General features: G+C 34.0%; 2 protein-coding genes across 2 annotated transcripts; both read left to right on the top strand.

Annotated features, from left to right (window-relative positions):
- The first annotated feature begins 4,869 nt into the window (after positions 1 to 4,869).
- Positions 4,870 to 6,294, top strand: LOC109167035 (pentatricopeptide repeat-containing protein At3g13150). The gene has a single exon (XM_019315936.1). It carries the CDS (start codon positions 4,942 to 4,944, stop codon positions 6,103 to 6,105), a length of 1,164 nt encoding a protein of 387 aa, XP_019171481.1. The 5' UTR covers positions 4,870 to 4,941; the 3' UTR covers positions 6,106 to 6,294.
- Positions 6,295 to 10,910: 4,616 nt separating this feature from the next.
- On the top strand, positions 10,911 to 13,394 carry LOC109167045 ((-)-alpha-terpineol synthase-like). The gene is made up of 7 exons (XM_019315949.1): positions 10,911 to 11,015; positions 11,153 to 11,411; positions 11,524 to 11,893; positions 11,991 to 12,209; positions 12,320 to 12,458; positions 12,554 to 12,802; positions 12,898 to 13,394. The coding sequence occupies exons 1-7, from the start codon at positions 10,929 to 10,931 to the stop codon at positions 13,198 to 13,200; spliced, it is 1,626 nt and encodes a 541-aa protein (XP_019171494.1). The 5' UTR covers positions 10,911 to 10,928; the 3' UTR covers positions 13,201 to 13,394.
- Positions 13,395 to 19,936: the final 6,542 nt, after the last annotated feature.

Genomic DNA, 19,936 nt, shown 5'->3' with positions numbered 1-19,936 from the left:
CAGCTCAGCAACATTCTATAATTAAAAGCAGTATATAAGGAAAATAACAGGTAGACACGAAACAAAGGCAAACCCCCGCAGTAACCCCGCCCCCTGGAGCCCAGAAGGGACTCAGCTACCATTGGCCAGCAGCAAGGCTGACCAAGTCAACGGATTTGACTAGTCCTGCCCGGCCACCGTTCAGCCCGAGCTAGGGTGCTCGTTGTCCCGCCGACACCTGCGTTGGGCTCAGTCCCGGTCAGCTGAGCCATCATTGCCCCAAATTCCCTATCCACTCTCAAAACTTTTATCTCTCACTTTAAACTCTTTTCCTTTCTTTTGTATTACTAGTAGTAGGAGTATTTCATTTTTTACACATTTACTTCCTATTATGTAGCAAATAAATAAAAAAAAAAATCAAAACAAAAGTATGAGCTACCATTTTTAAAACTCTTTTTAATAAAATTAAAAAATTCGACTGACATTTGAATATTATCTTAATATCTTAATATAATTAAATAGAATTTCATGTCCTCATGTCATATCATATCTTTAAAATTATCCTATTGTTCTCAGGGACGGAGCCAGAAATTATGTTGAGGGGGGGCAAAGAAGTAGGGCTGGATTCAGTGGTGAATCTGAGAATTTTTTTCGGTGGGAGCAAAAAATTAAAAGAAAAGAGAAATTTTGAAAAAAAAAATGAAACACTTAAGTATAACAATAAATATTGTTGGATATAGCGAAAATAAAACATATTAAAATTTTATAAAAATATTTATAACAAAATACGAAACATAATTAATTTGATAAAACAATTCGAATATAAAACACATTATAAATTACACATCCCATTACTAATATAAAGAAAGTTATATATACATCCCATTGTTAATATAAAAAAAAGTGATATATACATCTCATTATTATTATAAAAAAGAAAGACATCTCATTATTAATATATATGTATGGATGCCAAAATTTAATTGGGTTGAAGCAAAGATGTAGAAGATTGTGACCTTGCATTAATATAAAAAAAGTGACATATACATCTCATTATTATTATAAAAAAGAAAGACATCTCATTATTATTAATATATATATATATATATATATATATATATATATATATATATATATATGGATGCCAAAATTTAATTGTGTTGAAGCAAATTGTGACCATGCTAATGCAAGGATTCAAACCCAAGTCATTTCTAAATTCAAACGCAGCTCTTACCACCTTGTCTACTGAAGCTTTTGATTACATAATTTGTTCTGTAATACTTATATAATGTACTGTATATATATATATATATATATATATATATATATATATATATATATATATATATATACAAAGGCTATATATAGGGTAGGGGTGGGAGTGGGAGTGGGGTGAGGGGGGGGGGGGGGCAGCTGCCCCCCTTTGCCTCCGTCCCTGATTGTTCTCATGTCATATAATGTCTTTGGAATTGTTCTATCAAATATATTCACAAAGATATTTGCGACTAAATCATTAACATTTAAATAGAAATGTAAGATTTGTGATTGAGCTTCTGTGGTGGCTGGTTGAGTTGAATTACAAATCATGGCCATTATTTATTTGTCTTCTTTCTCGTTTTCTAACTCAATAGACATAGTACTTCTAGTAAAACAAAAACAAAAAAAAAAAACAAAAAAAACGTTTTTCAAAAAAAAAAAAACAACAACTACAACAACAACAACAAAAACTCAATAGCCATAGTTGATCGAATAACACAGACGTTAGATTTAGATTGCAACTTTAATAATGTGGGTCGGGCGGGACATCATGTCATGTATTCAAGTGGGATATGTTGTCGGAGAAATTAAAGTCATCAATTAATGAAACTGTGGATTACTGCAAATATGGTAAGCAGGACAAATTTCACCAACTACTTATGCTATTCTTATTCTTGAAAATTCCTTTCACTTTTTAAAATGAGTTTAACTTTCACATTATCAAATTTACAAAATTTTCACTATTTATTCTACATTCCTACAATATTCTCTCACTTTCTAAAATGGTTCCACTTTAATATTATATTATTATATTATAAATATAATAACAAAATAATATAATAAATAACTAATAAAAAATAAATAATAAATAAAAAAGTATACAAAAGCTGTCATGGTAGTTTTAACAATCTTTCTAATTAAGAAAGCTTGCTAGACACATGACATAAAAAATTAAACAAAAAAGATATTTAAAATGTCACTTCAATAGCCACATCATTTAGCAAGTGATAGTATTTTTGGATTAGAGATAGCCTTAGTAATGCAATCATAAACTAGGTTTGATGAATCAAATGATTGATTTTTATTTACATCATCGCTAATTGTGACAAAAAATAATTTTATATATGCTTCTTAATTTGTAATATAATGCTCTTAGGACATCCCTAATAGAAGGTGCATTCAAGGTACTTAAAAAGTAAAATCTTGGAAGTCTAATTTTTGACAAATGGGGTGGGTGAATTTTGTAGAACTCTTTCCTCCTGAAAAAAAAAAAAAAAAAAAAACTTTTGTCAGCTTTTTCAAAAAAAATAATAATAATAAAATTAAAGTAAAAGTGAGACGCGAAACGCGTCTCACTGCCAACATTGAGAGTGGCCGCCAGAATTTTTAATTTTTTTTTAATTTTGTTTTTAATCTAGTCGTTATTCAGCTGTTTTTTTTTTTTTAATTTTTTCTATTGAATTTTATTATTAAATTTTTATAGGATAAAATTATAATTTTAAAATTTTTTAAATATTTATAATTTTAAATTTATTTTAATTTTGATATGTATAATTTAAATATAATATAAATAATAATTTTTATAATAATAATAATAAATAATTAATTAATTAAAATATAGTAGTGGTAAAATGGTGGGTCCACAAAAATTTGGGTAAAACTTAAAACTAATGGGAATAAAGAGTTTTTGTGATTGAATGAGATAGTGGATGATGATGTGGATGTTGGGGCCCACAAAAATGTGGAGAAAAATACTCAACTATTGAGGATGCCCTTAGAGTGATTCGTTGATGGAACATTGGTATTACTCAATTATTATTTAAAGAGTGTTAACTAACTTTAAAGCCATTGGCCCTAACTTTTGAATTGAGGTTAAATGTCAAAGATATGATTCTTTTAACTTTTGAATTGAGGTTAAATGTCAAAGATATGATTCTTTTAACCTTCAATTGTATAAAGAAAGGGAAAATTAAAAAGGTCAAATACGTTCTTGAACTTTATTAAAAAATTCAATTAGATATTTAAATTTTTAAAAATTACAACTAAATTCATAAACATGTTATTTTTTAGCATTGAACTCAAAAAACTATTTGTTGATCTATATTGCAGGTCACTAGAGTTTTGATAACCCTCCGACAACTCTAGCGAGCATCTGACCAATTTCAAGGGAAGTATTGAGTTAAACACGACGGCCGGTTCACTTCCTCCTTTGATTAGAGAAGGCATACCAGTTGATCTACCTTCTTCGGCGAATGGATAAGGCAACCAACTTGATCGCCTTTCTCCAAACGTGACTAGATTGTCGTCGTACGTCGATCGTCGATATTTGATCATGTCTCATTAATTTATGACATATATATTCTCATTTATATTACATTACTAAGGAAACGATTATAAATGGATTATTATATTTAGCTCTTAAAATTCAAAAGGCCAACGTGGTGTTTTTTTTTTTTTTTTTGAAAATTTATTCGAAACCACAAATTTTAGAACGATATTGCTTACTAGATTATATGTTCAATTCTACGTCAAGTCAGTAATGTTATATTTCTCAGTGAAGCCAACAACCATATACAACTCGATATTATATCGGAGTTGTATGATTGATGTATGAGATGATTCCATAGACGTTACCATTACATATCAACCATGTAAAATATACAAATGAAATTATTTGAACAACTAGGCACCACATAAAAAAAAAAAAAAGCTACAAAACAAATAATAATAATTATTATTATTATTATTTTTTGAGTACTATTATTGACTCTATTACATTGTAATATCTATTCATTTTATTAGTATTATTATTATTGTTATTATTATTATTTCAGGTACATTAGAATGATTGAATGAAAACATTCAAAAAAAAAAAAAATGAAAAGAAGAATGATTGAATGAAAGAACCAAAGTAGAAACCTGCTATTACACTCTATGTTTTTAAGCACATGTTTGTTGTGGCTGATAATCGATTATCAGCCAACATTGTTGAGTGTATACTAAAGGAACTATCATAATCCATCGCTGCCATTCAATTTTGTCACGTCAATTCGAAGCACTTATTTTACTTTAGCCATGGACCCTAATGGAATAAAAATCGTACAGGGTTGGTGTTGTTTGTATTATCGTGAATATGAATCTACTTTATAAGGTTGACCCACGTTGAAAATGACACTATTTTATTATTACGGAGTATTATTATTTTGTGGCCTGTGACCAACTGTAGTGTGATAACACATCTGTTATCATTCTAGATGGGTGGTTATGATCAAATTTCAGTGATGCTCCGTTAATTCTTTAAACTGAAAAAGATTGAGAAAGTATCGAACAAATGCTACATTATAAAGAATTACAAATGTTTCAAAAAAAATAAATTAATATGCAATATATTAAAAATGAACATGTATCAATAATTCATCTTGCTTCCGTGATTATATTTATTATTTAGCGATAAAAGTGGGCTGAAGAAGCGTACAGATTCAATGCTTCAATATCAAGCCCATTCTTAATGGGCCAACCCAATATCTGCAATCTGAGGTTCACGAAGCCATTGGGCCGGTAACTTCGTCTTCTTCTTCCTAATAATCTTAGAGCAATAATTGCTTCTTTTTTTTTTTTTTTTTTTTTTTTTTTTTTCTGGTCAAGTACTCAAGACTCAAGAGAAGAGAAGTAGGCTAGAGCTAAACCCTTCGAAAACCCAGTGAAATGTCTTCTTCCGTCTGCCGCCGTCTCCGTGGCGTGTTCAATGAAGTCTCTAAACCTTCTCCTCCCAAAATCAAACCTTCTTCACCCACCAAACCCGTTTCTTCATTTTCCGCCACCACTGCTGCCACTCCCAAGGAGAAGAAACTCCGAGATTTGGTCGACAAGTTTAAGAGATCTTCAAAGCACCCTTCATTCCGCCGCCGTCACGACACCTATGAAACCGCGGTTCGCCGCCTGGCAGCTGCTCAGAAATTCTCTGACATTGAAGACATCATTGATCACCAAAAGAGATACCCGGAAATCACCAGAGAGAACTTCGTAATCCGTCTCATCTCTCTTTATGGCAAAGCCAGCATGCCCGAACATGCCTTGAAACTGTTCGATGAAATGCCCGAACTGAACTGTAAGCGCACTATCTTTTCTTTCAATGCCCTGTTAACTGCCTACGTCAATGCGAAGAAATTTGATAAAATTAGCGAGCTTTTCAAAGAATTGCCTGAGAAACTTTCAATTGAACCGGATGTTGTATCCTATAATATTGTGATCAAGGCCCTGTGTGAGATGGGGTCTCTAGATTCCGCAGTTTCAGCAATTGATAGCATGGATAAAAATGGGATTGAGCCTAATTTGATTACTTACAATACGGTTTTGGATGCATTGTCCAAAAGCAAGAACCTTTCACTCCTAGAGAAGGTATGGAGCCAGATGGAGAGTAGGAGTGTGGTTCCAAATGTGAGGAGTTTCAATACAAGAATTCGTGGTTTAGTAAACGAAAATCGGTTTCCTGAAGCACTAGAGTTGCTAGAGGAGATGGAGAAAAATGGATTGAAGCCAGATATATTCACTTACAATGTGTTTATTAAAGGTTATGTTGATGATGGGAATTTGGAGGAGGCTAAAATGTGGTATGGAAAGTTGGCAGAAAATGGATGCAGTCCTGATCATGTGACGTTTCGGTTGCTCATTTCTCTAGCTTGTGAGAAAGGCGAATTCTCTTTCGTTCTTGAACTGTGCAAAAAGTCTATCGATCTCGAACAATTTCTTTATGATTCCACACTGCAGAGGGTTGTTGACAAATTGGTTGAGCAATCAATGGTTGAAGAGGCCAAAGAGCTTGTAGAGTTGGGGAATAATTGTTCTCTCCATTATAAGTTGAATTGCTGACCTTTGTTGTAATGAGTTCTTTACTGAATGATCTTAGCTAAATGCTCTAGTGGTAATTTCCACCATTTAAGGATACATTTTCTTTTTAATTGCCAAAAGCTTTCTGTTTCTTTTTCTTGATGATATAGTGCTTCTCCTCAGCACCATTTACCTTAATCTTAATGTTACTTGTAGAAATCTGTCTTGTTTGTTGATTGTTGTGTGCTTGAATTGCAGCATTAATATGTTTGAGCCAGTTTACAGAGTATGTTTGTTTGTTTGCTTGATTTTAATGTGAGAGGTACTAAGTGGATGCATGTAAAAATCCCTAAACAATTTTGATAGATTGGATAATGGCCAAAATTGCAATAGTCCTACAAGGATGGGGAGGGTAAAATTAGCCTAATAAATGATGATTGGGGGATAAATTATTTTTTTACTTAGCCTGTGCTAGGTAGCATCAAAACAGAAAATGTGAAAATAAAACATAAGAAAATACAAGATACTAGATGTATGAAGAAAATACAAAATGGAAATGGGGTTTGGATCAAATAAAAAGAGGTGATCATATAAAAAACGAGGTGAGATTTCGGTCATTCATCGGGTTCAGATGAATGCCTCTGAATAAAGGAATTTTTTTTTAATAAAAAAATGGTGGTATTTTAGTAATTTTTATAATATTATATTACAAAAACTATGGGTGCACAAGCTACGAATGCAAAGAGTAATATAAGTTAAAAAATGAGTAAATATCCAAAATGGTCCCTCGACTATAGCTAAATTCACAAATTGATCCTCAACTTTCAATTTCAACCAATTAAGTCCTTAACTTTGTAATTTTAACACAATTTGGTTCTCTGTCTATTTGATCGTTTGTTGACTGTGATTTTTGAAGATATATATGTAATTTCATGGTCCATCGTCGATTTTTTAAGGTTCTGGTTGCATTTCCAGACCACACTGTTACATTTGAATCCACTGCTGAAAGCAATCTACCAAATCCGGTCGCCTTTCTTCATCCTCCCCTTGGATTCAATGTAGTTGAGTTCGTACCAGAGCGAAGAAGACGACGTGTTTTCGAACTAGTGCAACGTCATCCTGGAGGCCTCCACGTGCTCCGACGAGAGCTGAAGGTTCTTCTGGAGATCGTCGATCATGGTCAACAAACGGTCAAATAGATGAAGGACCAAATCGTGTCAAAATTACAAAGTTAAGGACTTAATTGGTTGAAATTAAAAGTCGAGGACCAATTTTTGAATTTAGCTATAGTTGAGGGATCATTTTGGATATTTACTCTTAAAAAAACACAGTGACTTTTGATAATATTTTCTAACTTTGAAGTGCACAAATTTTACACTACAAATAATATTTATAAGTGTAGAAAAATTTTATCTTTCTTTTAGAATCGTTGATCTGAACAAATAAACAGTTCAAATCTCAACGCATATTCTACTTAGGGTTCTCTTTTCATTTAATCTAGATCATATCCTCTATATATATTGTGTGCATCCATTGTTCAAACATTTCCCAATATTTCGCAAGTATGATGTCGTACGTGTCCATACAAGGACCACGAAATAAATTGTTTTTATTTAGTCAAGGGCATCTTCAATAGGAAGGAAAGTGATGCGAAGAGTTGGGAGGAGGGGAGATGCTTGGAAAAGTCATAGCTCATATGGCATGTGCAGGCAGGTATCAAATTATCAATGCATGTATGTAGCAAAAATAAGATGTTAGTTTGGGTGTTATATGTTGTATTCAGGGATTGGAGTTATGATACGCTGCAAAATGTAATATGTGATAACTAGTAACTAGACACTAATCTTAAGAAATGCACAAGAAGCTAAACAAATCATAATGAGGTTGAGGCAATGGTAACGGTAACTAAACAAAATAAGACAAACACATATTAACAAGATATAAACACGAAATAAAGAAATAAGACTTAAAGCTATGGAGCATTATCATCTAGATGCTTTAACAACCTATGAGATTAGGAAGAACAAGTAACCAAGGAATCAATCGGGAATGCACATAGGTATTCTAGTCTAAAGCCACTTCCATGAGCAAATAAACAAGGATTAGAACAAGGAATTGTCTCACTCTCATCATGGTGTACCAATTCCAAGTCTATCAAGCACACAAAGTATCTTAAACTCCCAATTTCTCCTATTTTCATAAAAGCAAATTGGGTTTATGCAAGGGCTGGCTTGAATTCATCACCCAACTCTTGTTGAGGCAAGGAATCCTCCAAATACATGCCAATGAATGTGTACATCAAATATTAACAAGATATAAACACAAAATATTTACAAACACATGAACCCTACGTTAGAGCTTTCCCCTTTTTGTAATAATCACAAATTAAGCATCAAGATAGATAAAACCCCTAACTCAAGTCTAAAAACTAACTACTCATGATTAAATAGTATAAGGAACACAAAAACACAATTAATAAACATAAATCTTGCAAAATAAAGAGATAAAAGAAAGAATAACTTATGTATTAAAAATGAAAAAAACAATCTTGAAATTCAAGCTTTAAATCCAAGATTACAAGCTTCGAAAATGTTGTAGAACCTCTAATATAACCTAAAAATATGAAAGGAAATGAAGGAGATCAAAGTGGCTAGGTTTAACCATGGGTCAAAATCGTGAAAATAAAGCTCAATTTGAGCTTAAATAAGTGGTAGAGCAGGTAGGGACGGGCATACGCCAGGGGGTACGCCACCTGCTTCATTTTTGAGATTTTGAATAGGTTGAGGGACGAGCGTACGCAAAGGGATACGCACATTCCAGTGAGCACTAAAAAATGGCTAGGATTTGTGTACACCTATAGGTCGGCTGGAATATGATAACAAAACTTCTCGCGAAAGTGTGCACAAATGTTAGTTATCTATCTAATAAATTTAATAGTTGAAAAATAAAGAATATAAGGGGGGAGGGGGGAGGGGGGGGGGGAGTGAGAGAGAGTGGTGGTTAATTTCATAAATATACAAATATTCAAAGTTTATATATTTATGAAATTGACAACACCATTTTTTTAATTTCCTAACAATTAATCATTTTAAATGGATAGATCAAATTAATTCAAATTTCTCACGAAGAGCCTAGTTCTCATTCTTAAGGGACTGTACTGGGCTTGGACCAAAGGCATTAGAAAACTTGAGAACTGAAGTGATATGATTGTAAAGAAGCAATTGATTGGATCAATGATATTAATTTGGAAGCAAGTGATTGGATCAATGATATTAGTTGCTCTGTTGGCCATACCAGACAAACTCTTGTGAAATGAAACAAGTGGCTGAAAAAATATTGGAAAATCAATATATGCAATGTCCTTGGTGAAGAAAACCAAGCTACGAACTATTTAGAATTTAACTTTTAGTCAATAATTGAATTAAATTAGGAATACCTCCTCCAAACCTCTTACCAATTCTTAAATATGATGTTATAGGCATTCCTTTATCACAAAACATGATTGCTAAGGCCTAATGTTCTTTCATATGGGGTCTTCCCTCCCTCTTCATAAAAAGAGAAAAAAAAAAAAAAAAAAAAAACCCACACTTTTACATAATCAAGTAAATACGCGGACGGCAAAGTACAATGCATTTGTCCATAGTCAAGCGGGATCCGACCAATGAATCATCTTAGGATTTACATTGAATGGCACACATGCAAATACCATCCTATTCGTAGGTTGTCTACAATGAATTCAATAGGCATAGTGTAAAATACTTCACCACGTACCATATATAATAATAATAGTACTATTTGAGTATAAAGCACGCAAGATATATTATATATAAAAAATAGACATAGATGTAGTCAATGAAGTATAACTATTACTAAGTGTTTAAAATCATGAGACACCCCTTTTTATGAAGCAATCAAAGTATGTATCACCAAAAACATAAAATGAAGTGGACCTTATATGTATTTGTACCATAAAATAGTTACTTAAAATGTCAATTTTATACTATTTTTTCAACAATATTAAAACAAAAAGGTTGAATATTGTCAATAATTAATCTTATGATAATTGATAATTACGCAATCATGCATGCATGACTTTTCAATTATTTTAGAAGCCGTCGGCGCCCAATCGTTATGCTGTGGAACTGTACGTCGTGTCCACCTTGCAAGGTGGACACGATTCTATGTTCATAAACTGAACTATATGTTCATAATTATAAAGCTACATATTCATAATTTTTGAACTTCATATTCATAATTATTGAACTCTATATTCATAATTACAAAACTTTATGTTCATAATTACTGAACTATATGTTCATAATTATAAAGCTATATTCATAATTTTTAAACTTTATATTCACAATTATTGAATCTCAATATTCATAATTACATAACTATATGTTCATAATTATGTTCAGAACTCTATGTTCATAATTTTTGATCTATATATTCATAATTATAAACAGTTTTGGAACTGTGTCCACCTTGCAAGGTGGACACGGTTCCACATCATAATTTACCGTCGGCGCCTACTTTACGTGACTGCAAAATTGCAATCATTATTATATGGATCATAAATAAATAATACTTATTTAATATATTAAAAGTCCATTATTTGTGTACGTAAAATACATTTTTTTAAAGTACATTATTTTATATATACTATCAAATATAAACTTCATGTTCCACGCAGCTATGTAGACCATTGTTCACACAATTGCATATACTATTATACTCTAGTCCCTCTATATATAGCCCACTCTACGATACTCTTGGATTCATAAGCCATCTGCCTATTAGCGCTAAGTGAAATCGTATTCTTATTATTACTTAGTCTGTAGGTCCATTTTCCAAAATAAGTAGAAATGTATAATGGTAATAGGAGATCAGGGAATTATAAACCAAGCATCTGGGATGATGATTATGTGCAATCTCGAACCGCTATCTACACTGTAAGCTAAGCTACATATATAAAATTAAGACTTTATATTAATGTTATGTTTTAATTTCTTTTCCATAGGGTACCGACCTATTCCTCTCCTCGTACTGATACATGTCAGATGGCGCTTTTCATTTTCTTTTTCATCAGGGAAAAGAGTTCTCTAAACGGGCAGCTGAGCTAAAAGAAGGTGTGAGGAAAATGGTGGAGGAAAAAATGGATCCATTGGAAAAGCTTGAGCTTGTGGATCTCCTGCAAAGACTGGGCGTATCCTATCATTTTGAGGATGAAATACAGCATGTTTTGGAGCATATATACACCTCTTGCTACTATAATGGTGATCAAGATTTATATGCTACTGCTTTGCAGTTCCGGCTGCTTAGACAGCACGGCTACAAACTCCCTCAAGGTACCTAGATACTTTCAACACCTACCCATGCACGCACTCCCCAGAAATAAAAACACTAAAACATATATATAATTAAACCTCGTATTAACATGGGTATTTGTTTTTGTTACAGAGGTTTTCTGTGGTTTCATGGACGACCAAGGAAATTTTAAGAGAAGCTTGAGCGAGGATACGAAGGGAATCCTTAGTCTGTATGAAGCAACATACTTATGCATGGAGGGTGAGAGCATTATGGAAGCAGCCCAACATTTCTGCACTAAACATCTTAGAGAAATCCAAAACATGAACATATTAGATCAAGATCTAGTGGACCATGCTCTAGAAATGCCTCTATACTGGAGGATGCAGAGGTTTGAAGCAACATGGTTCATATCCGTATATGAAAAGAGACACAACATGAATCCAGTTTTATTGGAGTTTGCTAAACTGGACTATAATATGGTTCAAGCCAAATATTTGGAGGAATTAAAGCAAATGTCTAGGTGAGTGCATGTGCATATACACTTGGTTTTAATGCAACCTACACAAATTAAATCAACTTCAATAAAAAAAAATATTTTTCATAATATTATATTATAGGTGGAATAAAGATATCCGTCTAGCGGAAAAGATGAGCTTTGCTAGGGACAGGTTGGTGGAGGGTTTCTTATGGGCTATGGGGTTCACTCCTGAACCTCAGTTCGAATTCTGCAGAAAGATTTCAACTAAGCTCTCTGTACTGTTAACAATTCTTGATGACCTTTATGATGTTTATGGAACATTGGACGAACTGGAGATCTTCACTGATGTGGTTCAGAGGTTTGTCTCTTAGCTTATATTTTTATTTTGGTTTTAGTAATATAATTCTTTTATTTTTACATGGACTAATAATGCACTTTTTGCTGCTTATTTCATATATATATATATAGATGGGATGTTAATGCAGCTGAGACACTTCCAGAATATATGAAGATTTGTTTCCTAGCCATTTTCAACTCCATGAATGAACTGGGCTATGATGTTCTGAAAGACCAAGGTTTAAGCATTATTACAAACATAAGAAAACAGGTAATCCATATATTATGAACTGCCGGTAATAAGTTAAACTAGCAGAGATAATAATATTGATCTAATCTGTATATAATTGCACATATATATTTCAGTGGGCAAATCTCTGCAAATTCTACTTACTGGAAGTGAAGTGGAATCTGGGTGGATATGCTCCAAGCCTGGATGAGTACCTGGACACTGCCTTCATAACAAATACTGGCCCTCTACTGTTAATGCATGCTTATTTTTGCATTACAAATCCCATTAACATTGAAGATCTGCGACACTTGGAACAATATCCTGGAATCATTCGCAGCTCTGCCATGATTCTTCGTCTTGCAAATGACTTGGGAACTTCCCCGGTACATATATACATGAAATATTATTTTAATTAATTTCTTTTCTTTTCTGTAAACATATATGATTAATAATTTGATGATGTTACGTTGTTGAAAAGGATGAAATGTTGAAGGGAGATATTCCGAAATCAATCCAGTGTTATATGCGTGAAAGTGGGTGTTCAGAAGAGAAAGCTGGAGAATACATCAATGGCTTAATTGCAGAAACGTGGAAGAAACTGAATGGAGAATTAGTGACGAGGATGGAGCGTCCCCTTCCCAAGGAGTTTAGGAGAACAGCGACGAATCTTCCTCGAATTGCTCAATTTATTTACCAGCACGGAGACGGATTTGGTGTCCGCCCAGATGAGATCAAGAATCGCATTGTGGCTCTGTTCTTTGAACCTATCCCCATGCCGTGAAATCTGCCTGCAATTCCCATCCATCCTCACCTATCTTATTTATATAAAAGTAATCTGCAGATTCCTTTTCGTCATGTCAGTGGTGAATTATGCTTCACACTCCACATGGAAGTGTAATATAAGTAAGGAATCATATCCCTTTTCCCATGTCAATACTGTGTTTGTAAGATATATTTTGAGTGCTGAAGAATCCAGTAAGATGGCGTCTTCGTTCTACTACATGTTTTTGCCATTGCCTTTATTTCAAATATAGACAAAAACGTGTGTGAGACCGTTAACAAATTCTTATCCGTGTGAAACTGATTAAGTTGTATTTAATAGTATCAGGTACCATCCACCTTGAAAACTTGAGAAGTATTATAAAAAGTTCCTAATATAATCATATATGATATATATAACAGTATCAGGTACCATCCACCTTAACACCCATCAACATACATGGTTAATTTCCCTATAAAATTGACCTACGTGAATTATTTTTTTATTTTGGCTTCTGACTGTGTAGCAAAAATAAGATGTGAACTCGGGTGTGTAATGTCGTCCTCACGGGATTGGGGGATATGTCACGCAATATGCAATAACAAGAAACTAGATACTAGCATAAGGAAATCAACAAGAAGCTAAGCAAATAATAACGAGATTGAGGCTACGGTAACTAAACAAAGTAACACAAATACATATTAACAAGATGTAAATACGAAATAAAGAAATAGGACTCAAGCTAGGGAGCATTATCTTCTAAATGCTTTAACAACTTAAGGGATTAGGGAGAACAAGTAACCAAGGAATCAAGTGGGAAAGCACGTAGGTATTCTAGTCTACGAACCATTCTCGTGATTAATAAACAAGGATTAGAACAAGGAATTGCCCCACTTTCGTGGTGAATCAATTCCAAGTCCATCAAGCACACAAAGCATCTAAAGCCCCCAATTTCCCCTATTTTCGTAGGAAGAAATCGGGTCTATGCAAGGGGTGGCTTGGATTCATCACCCAACTCTCGTTGAGGCAAGGAATCCTCCAAAAACAAGCTAATGAATGTGTACATCAAACATTAACAAGATATAAATACAAAACCTTCACAAACACATGAACCCTAGGTTGAAGTTCTTCCCTTTTTTTGCAATAATCACAAATCAAGCATCAAGATAGATAATACAACCCTAACTCAAGTCCATAAACTAACTACTCATGATTAAATAACATAAAGAACACAAAAACACAAGCATTAAACATAAATCTTGCAAAATAAAGAGATAAAAGGAAGAAGAACTTATGTATTGAAAATGGAAGAACAATCTTCAAATGTTGGAATCCAAGCTTCAAATCCAAGATTACAAGCTTCAAAAGTGTTAAGAAACATAAATCTAAGCCTAATCTAACCTAAAAATATGAAGGAGAATGAAAGAGAGTGTCTAGGGTTCTAACAAGAGTCAAAACCAAGTAAAAATGACAAAAAACGGAGTTTATAAAAAGTTGCAGCAGAGGTGACACGGCCAGGGACATGGCCATGTCCCTGGCCGTGTCCAAAACAGCAGTAGCTACTGGAATGCACAGAAAATACACGGCCTTTCACTTGGCCGTGTCTTTTGGCCTTCAAAACATCATATTTTGGAACTATTGTCTCATGAAAGTTGTAGCCCTTCGAGTCTTCTTTCCAATGGAGCAAAAATCACTTCATTTGGACATTCCTAGGCTGAGATATGGTCCAAAAACCAAACAGTGGTCAGTTTTGGATTGTAAACTTGGAACTTCAACTTCATGGACAATTTCGACCCCTGTGGCTTCCTTTTTAGGCTTTGATGTCTGAATATGAGTTGTATCTCTTTGAGTCTTCTTTCCAATGGGATAAGAATCACATAAATTGGATATTTCTAGACCGAGATATGGCCCGAAAATAGAACAGTGTCCAATCCATGCGAGAATTTCAGCTTGTTGATACTTGTTCTACTTTTGCCTTGGTTTAATTTGTCCATATGATCAACACCATTGAAAACAATACTCTTTGGCTCCTTTGGAAGTGTTGCATCCATCTCTTTAGCTTCACCTTGGCTCCCTTTGACTCCAAATGCATCCAACATGATCTAAAATCCTTCATTTCTACTCAAAGATAATGAATTGTGCATAATGGACCAAATGAGCAAAATAAAGATCATTTTGAACAACATTGTGACACTTCATAAGCAAAACAAGGCTAAATATGGGGTATAAATATGAACAATTATGCACTTATCAGCTTCGCCACTGTTTATTGATTGGGCATATATCATATATGTCAGGATTTTTAAAGTGAATTCCATTTTTGGTCCTACTGTTATAGGGGCGTTTTCAATTTTAGTCCATCTTAATTTTTTTTGCTACTTTATAACCACTATTATTGAATGTGTTTCACTTTTAGTCCCACCGTTAGTATTTCCACCAAACCCACATGGGACGGGTTATGGTTGCATGAACCCTAGTATGTGGGCTTGGTGGGCCGATTCGCAAAAGCGGCAAAAAATTAGGACCGAAAAATGTTGCATGTGCATTCCTTAATGACTTCCGCCCAAAAAAGGAAGACATTTTCCCTCGAAACATACCTATTTTCCTTTGACTAAGGCATCATTTTTCATTGACATCATTTTCCCCCTCTTGCCAAACACTCAAAACTTGGAAAACATTTTTCAGAAGTCATTTTATAGGTTTCCAAACGCACCCTAAGTTTAATGTTACTTAAAGGTCAATGAGGTCAATGGAAAATGAAGCATTAGTCAAAGGAAAATAGGTATGTTTTAGGGAAAAATGACCTCCTTTTTTTTTTTGGAAGTCATTTTTCAAGGGATGCACATGCATAATTTTTCGAGTCTAATTTTGTGGACTTTTGCGAGTCGGCCCACCACACCCGCAAGCTAGGGTTCATGCAACCAAATTCTGCCCCATGCGGGTTGGCGGGCCCCACGAGCCGGTCCGCGGGCTTCTTTTTTTTTTTTTTTTTTAAATTCAAAGTAAAAAAAAAAGAAGTAAAGTCTACAAATAATATTAATTTTTTCGTATTAAAAAATTTAAAAAAATTACATTTTTTTAAATGTTAATATATATATATATATATATATATATATATATATATATATATATATATATATATATATATATATATATATATATATATATATATATATATATCAAAAAAGTGCTATTTACAAAAGGATTTTATCAAAAGTATCAAACAATTAAAATTTTGAAGTATTCATTTCTTTTCATTTTCCTACTCATTTTCTGGAAAATAAACCAAACACACAAAGACAGTTTTCTGTTGTGTAGTCAAACACCAGAAAGGAAAATGTTTTCTGGAAAATGACTCATTTTCCAGAAAACATTTTCCAGAAGTCATTTTCCTGCTTTCCAAACGGAGCCTTAATTTAAATCAGGCATTATTCCACTAATTCAATTTCATCCATCCTTATTTCCTTGTCTCATCACTTCATCGACTTACTCAGTGCATTGTCTACTATCTTTATCATCACTCTTAGCTTTGATATCCTTCATAGAAGTATTATATTTTACCTTATCTCTATTGTGATGTGATTTATTCTAGATTTTATCTATTTTTTTAAAAGAGTTGTTTCTATTTTTTTTTCTAGATTTATAGGTGACAATCCACTTTTTTTTTTTTTTTTTTTTTTTTTAGAACATCCTCATTTGATCATAGTATTATTGTATTGAGCATTTTATCTTCTTTTTTTTTTTTCATCTTCAACAACTAAATTTTTTTTAATGCCAAAATAATTTACTCCGTATTAGATACTAGAAAGCAATTTTTTCCCTATTTACTAACACAATACATACGATGAGAATATAATTGTGTTGTATTCAATAATAATGTCTGAGAGTAAGGGGAGCGAATATATAGAGATGCTAGATAGAATCCTAGTCTAACACGAATAATATAGTCCTTGTCTAATATGAATAATAGAGTCCTAATACTCCCCCTGAAGCACAAGTTTGGTTAGCCAAAACATTGAGCTTGGAACGGAGTAAATTAAAACGTACAGACGAAAGAGACTTAGTAAAAATATCCGCTATATGATCTTTGGTAGAAATAAAATTGACTTGTAATTCTTTCTTTGCTACTTTATCACGAACAAAGTGGTAGTCGATCTCAATGTGTTTGGTGCGAGCATGAAACACCGGATTAGCACATAGATAAGTAGCACCCAGATTATCACACCAGAGTTTGGGCGCAGAAGGTGGCGCAAACCCGAGTTCCTTCATCAGAGATACGAGCCAAATAACCTCTGCAGAAACATCAGCAAGTCCTTTGTATTATGCCTCAGTTGAGGAACGAGCCGCAATACGCTATTTTCGACAAACCCATGAGACAAGATTGGTCCCAAAAAATATAGCAAAACCACTGGTAGATTTTCGATCATCAGGATAGCCAGCCCAATCGGAATCAGAATAAGCATGAATATCCAGAGAGGGAGAGGAAGTAATTTTAAGACCGAGATTGTAACAACCCACTTTTCTAACTCTTACTTACATCTCTAAACAGACATTAACATAACTAAGCAGCGGAAAACTAAAAGATAAATAGTGAGAGTGTCACTGCCACAACCACCCTTCGTTGGTGATTGCATAGGCTAAAAGGGGTAAAACTAGAAATTAGATTAAGTATGGGAACTAAATATAAATACTGGAAACATAAGGGGGAAAAACATCACCCAAAAGTCTACAACATCATCAAAGAGTATAAGGTCATAAGTCTAAATCCATAACATAATCATCGACTGAACTAGAGTTTAGATTTATCTATCTACGTGACTAATCTAACTCGACTTCTTCACACAGCTGGGCCCACCTGAAAGGGGTTTTGCAAGCAACACGTAGACAAACAGGAAAAACACCCGTTAGCTCGAAGCTAAGTATAACCACACTCAACCCTGTAAAGCATTCTAGCATATACTTTGGAAACAATTTATATCTTTATAGCAATAAGCTAATCTCAAATCATCTTTAGATTATCATATTCATTCTAGATGCTTGCACCCTATAAGATCAGTTGGCATGCTTAGATATGTATCAGACTGATCACGTAGATTCATCAACATATATACTTCTCAAATAGTTTATCAAGCAACTCATGTTTACGGATTGGATCATGTTAGAGAACCATACAACAGGTGTCTACATGCTTTCACATTCTTACCACATGACTTGATAAGTAGAGTTTCTATTACAACACAATAATCATGCTCACGGAATATCTTAAGTCAAACTTCTCATTAAACAATCTCTTACGATGCTCTATTCGCATACAATCACGTATAACATTATAATCATACTTCTTATGCAATCTAATGCAATAATATACTCATACTCTTATGCAATCTAGTGCAATAATATAATCATACTCTTCTGCAATCTAGTGCAGTAACTCATACTCATATGCAATCTAGTACAAATATATACTCATACACTCATTTATAAATTATAGTACTTTCTGTGGAGGTCTCTTTGTTACTTTCTCGAGTCTCTCTTGACTCTCTTTCTTTCTCTCGAGTCTTTATTGACTCTCATACTTGAGTCTCTGTTGACTCTCTTTCTTGAGTCTCTGTTGACTCTCTTTCTTTCTCTTATACTCGTAGACGGCTTAGGGTTTCATAGAAGTGTGAACGGCATAATTCCGACCCAATATCTCCTACTGTCTAAGGAACCAATCTCGTGGTTCAAACTCTGTGGAATCAGGTATCGAACTATTAGTGTGCACACCCCCTAACCAGGATTCCAAGCATGGTGGGAAGTTTCCAAACTCGTAACGTGAGAATGCGTCGCGTTACATATACTGGGACCGCAATGTCCATAAATATCTCCCGAGAGGAACATAGTCCAAACGGTATCCTCCAAAACCTCACCGATATAGATAATACATAAATATATCTCTCATGCATCAATCTCATGCATGCAACAATTCTACTACTTCTCAATGCATCAAAGAATGCTATACCACATGCTTATGTAGTTTTTGACAGTATTCTTGGACTCACATTGGCCCCTTATGCGTTTTTGAAATATGACTCATGTGAAATGTCAAAATGCTCTATAACATGCTTCTAAATCATGTATAAACTAACATGAAGTATTCAATAATGTATCATCATGCTCGGTTTGCAACATAGCAATTTCTATATAATTCACTCAACAAAATATGCTTCATTTCTCATTGATCAAATATCACAATTTAATCATGCTTTAATAATAGATCATATTCTCAAATGATCATGCTTCTTTACTCAATAAAATATTATCAGATCAGAATAATCAAATAATTCTTCATACACAGTAAACTTGGCAAATATGCACTGTGTAGCAATTCTTCACAATTTCCTTCATAACATGCTTATTTTTAATCCAAATTCAATGAAATCAAAGCCAAAACGTGCGACAAGACGATCCCGAAGAGACGAGCCACAAGGGCCCGTAACACTCGGTCCGAAACGACACGTAGCTGAGCCACAAGGGCCCGGCCACTACACAAAAATCCTTCACAGACTATACTCAGGGTCCTGGGGCGGGACTCCTCATGGTCCGCCCCATGAGCCCCGTTAAGGCGCCGGGACTAGGCAACATCCCTCCTCTAGGGCCATGCCCTAGTCCTGTGCCACCACGGCTCTAGCCAGCGGCCCTTCTGATGCGCCGCGCCTAGGGCCGCCCCTCTGATCTGGTGCATACTGTGTTGTGCACCAGATGTTATTTCTCCTAC

Source organism: Ipomoea nil, unplaced genomic scaffold (assembly GCF_001879475.1).
Source record: "Ipomoea nil cultivar Tokyo-kokei standard unplaced genomic scaffold, Asagao_1.1 scaffold3147, whole genome shotgun sequence".
Classification (NCBI taxonomy): domain Eukaryota; kingdom Viridiplantae; phylum Streptophyta; class Magnoliopsida; order Solanales; family Convolvulaceae; genus Ipomoea; species Ipomoea nil.
This window is presented reverse-complemented; position numbering and strand designations above follow the sequence as displayed.

Excerpts from the sequence above, each read along its gene's own strand:
- LOC109167045 (XM_019315949.1), top strand. The coding sequence starts at position 10,929 with ATGTATAATGGTAATAGGAGATCAGGGAATTATAAACCAAGCATCTGG. Across the intron at positions 11,016-11,152 it reads CTCGAACCGCTATCTACACT|GGAAAAGAGTTCTCTAAACG; the intron begins GTAAGCTAAGCT and ends CTTTTTCATCAG. Across the intron at positions 12,803-12,897 it reads ATGACTTGGGAACTTCCCCG|GATGAAATGTTGAAGGGAGA; the intron begins GTACATATATAC and ends GTTGTTGAAAAG.
- LOC109167035 (XM_019315936.1), top strand. The coding sequence starts at position 4,942 with ATGTCTTCTTCCGTCTGCCGCCGTCTCCGTGGCGTGTTCAATGAAGTC.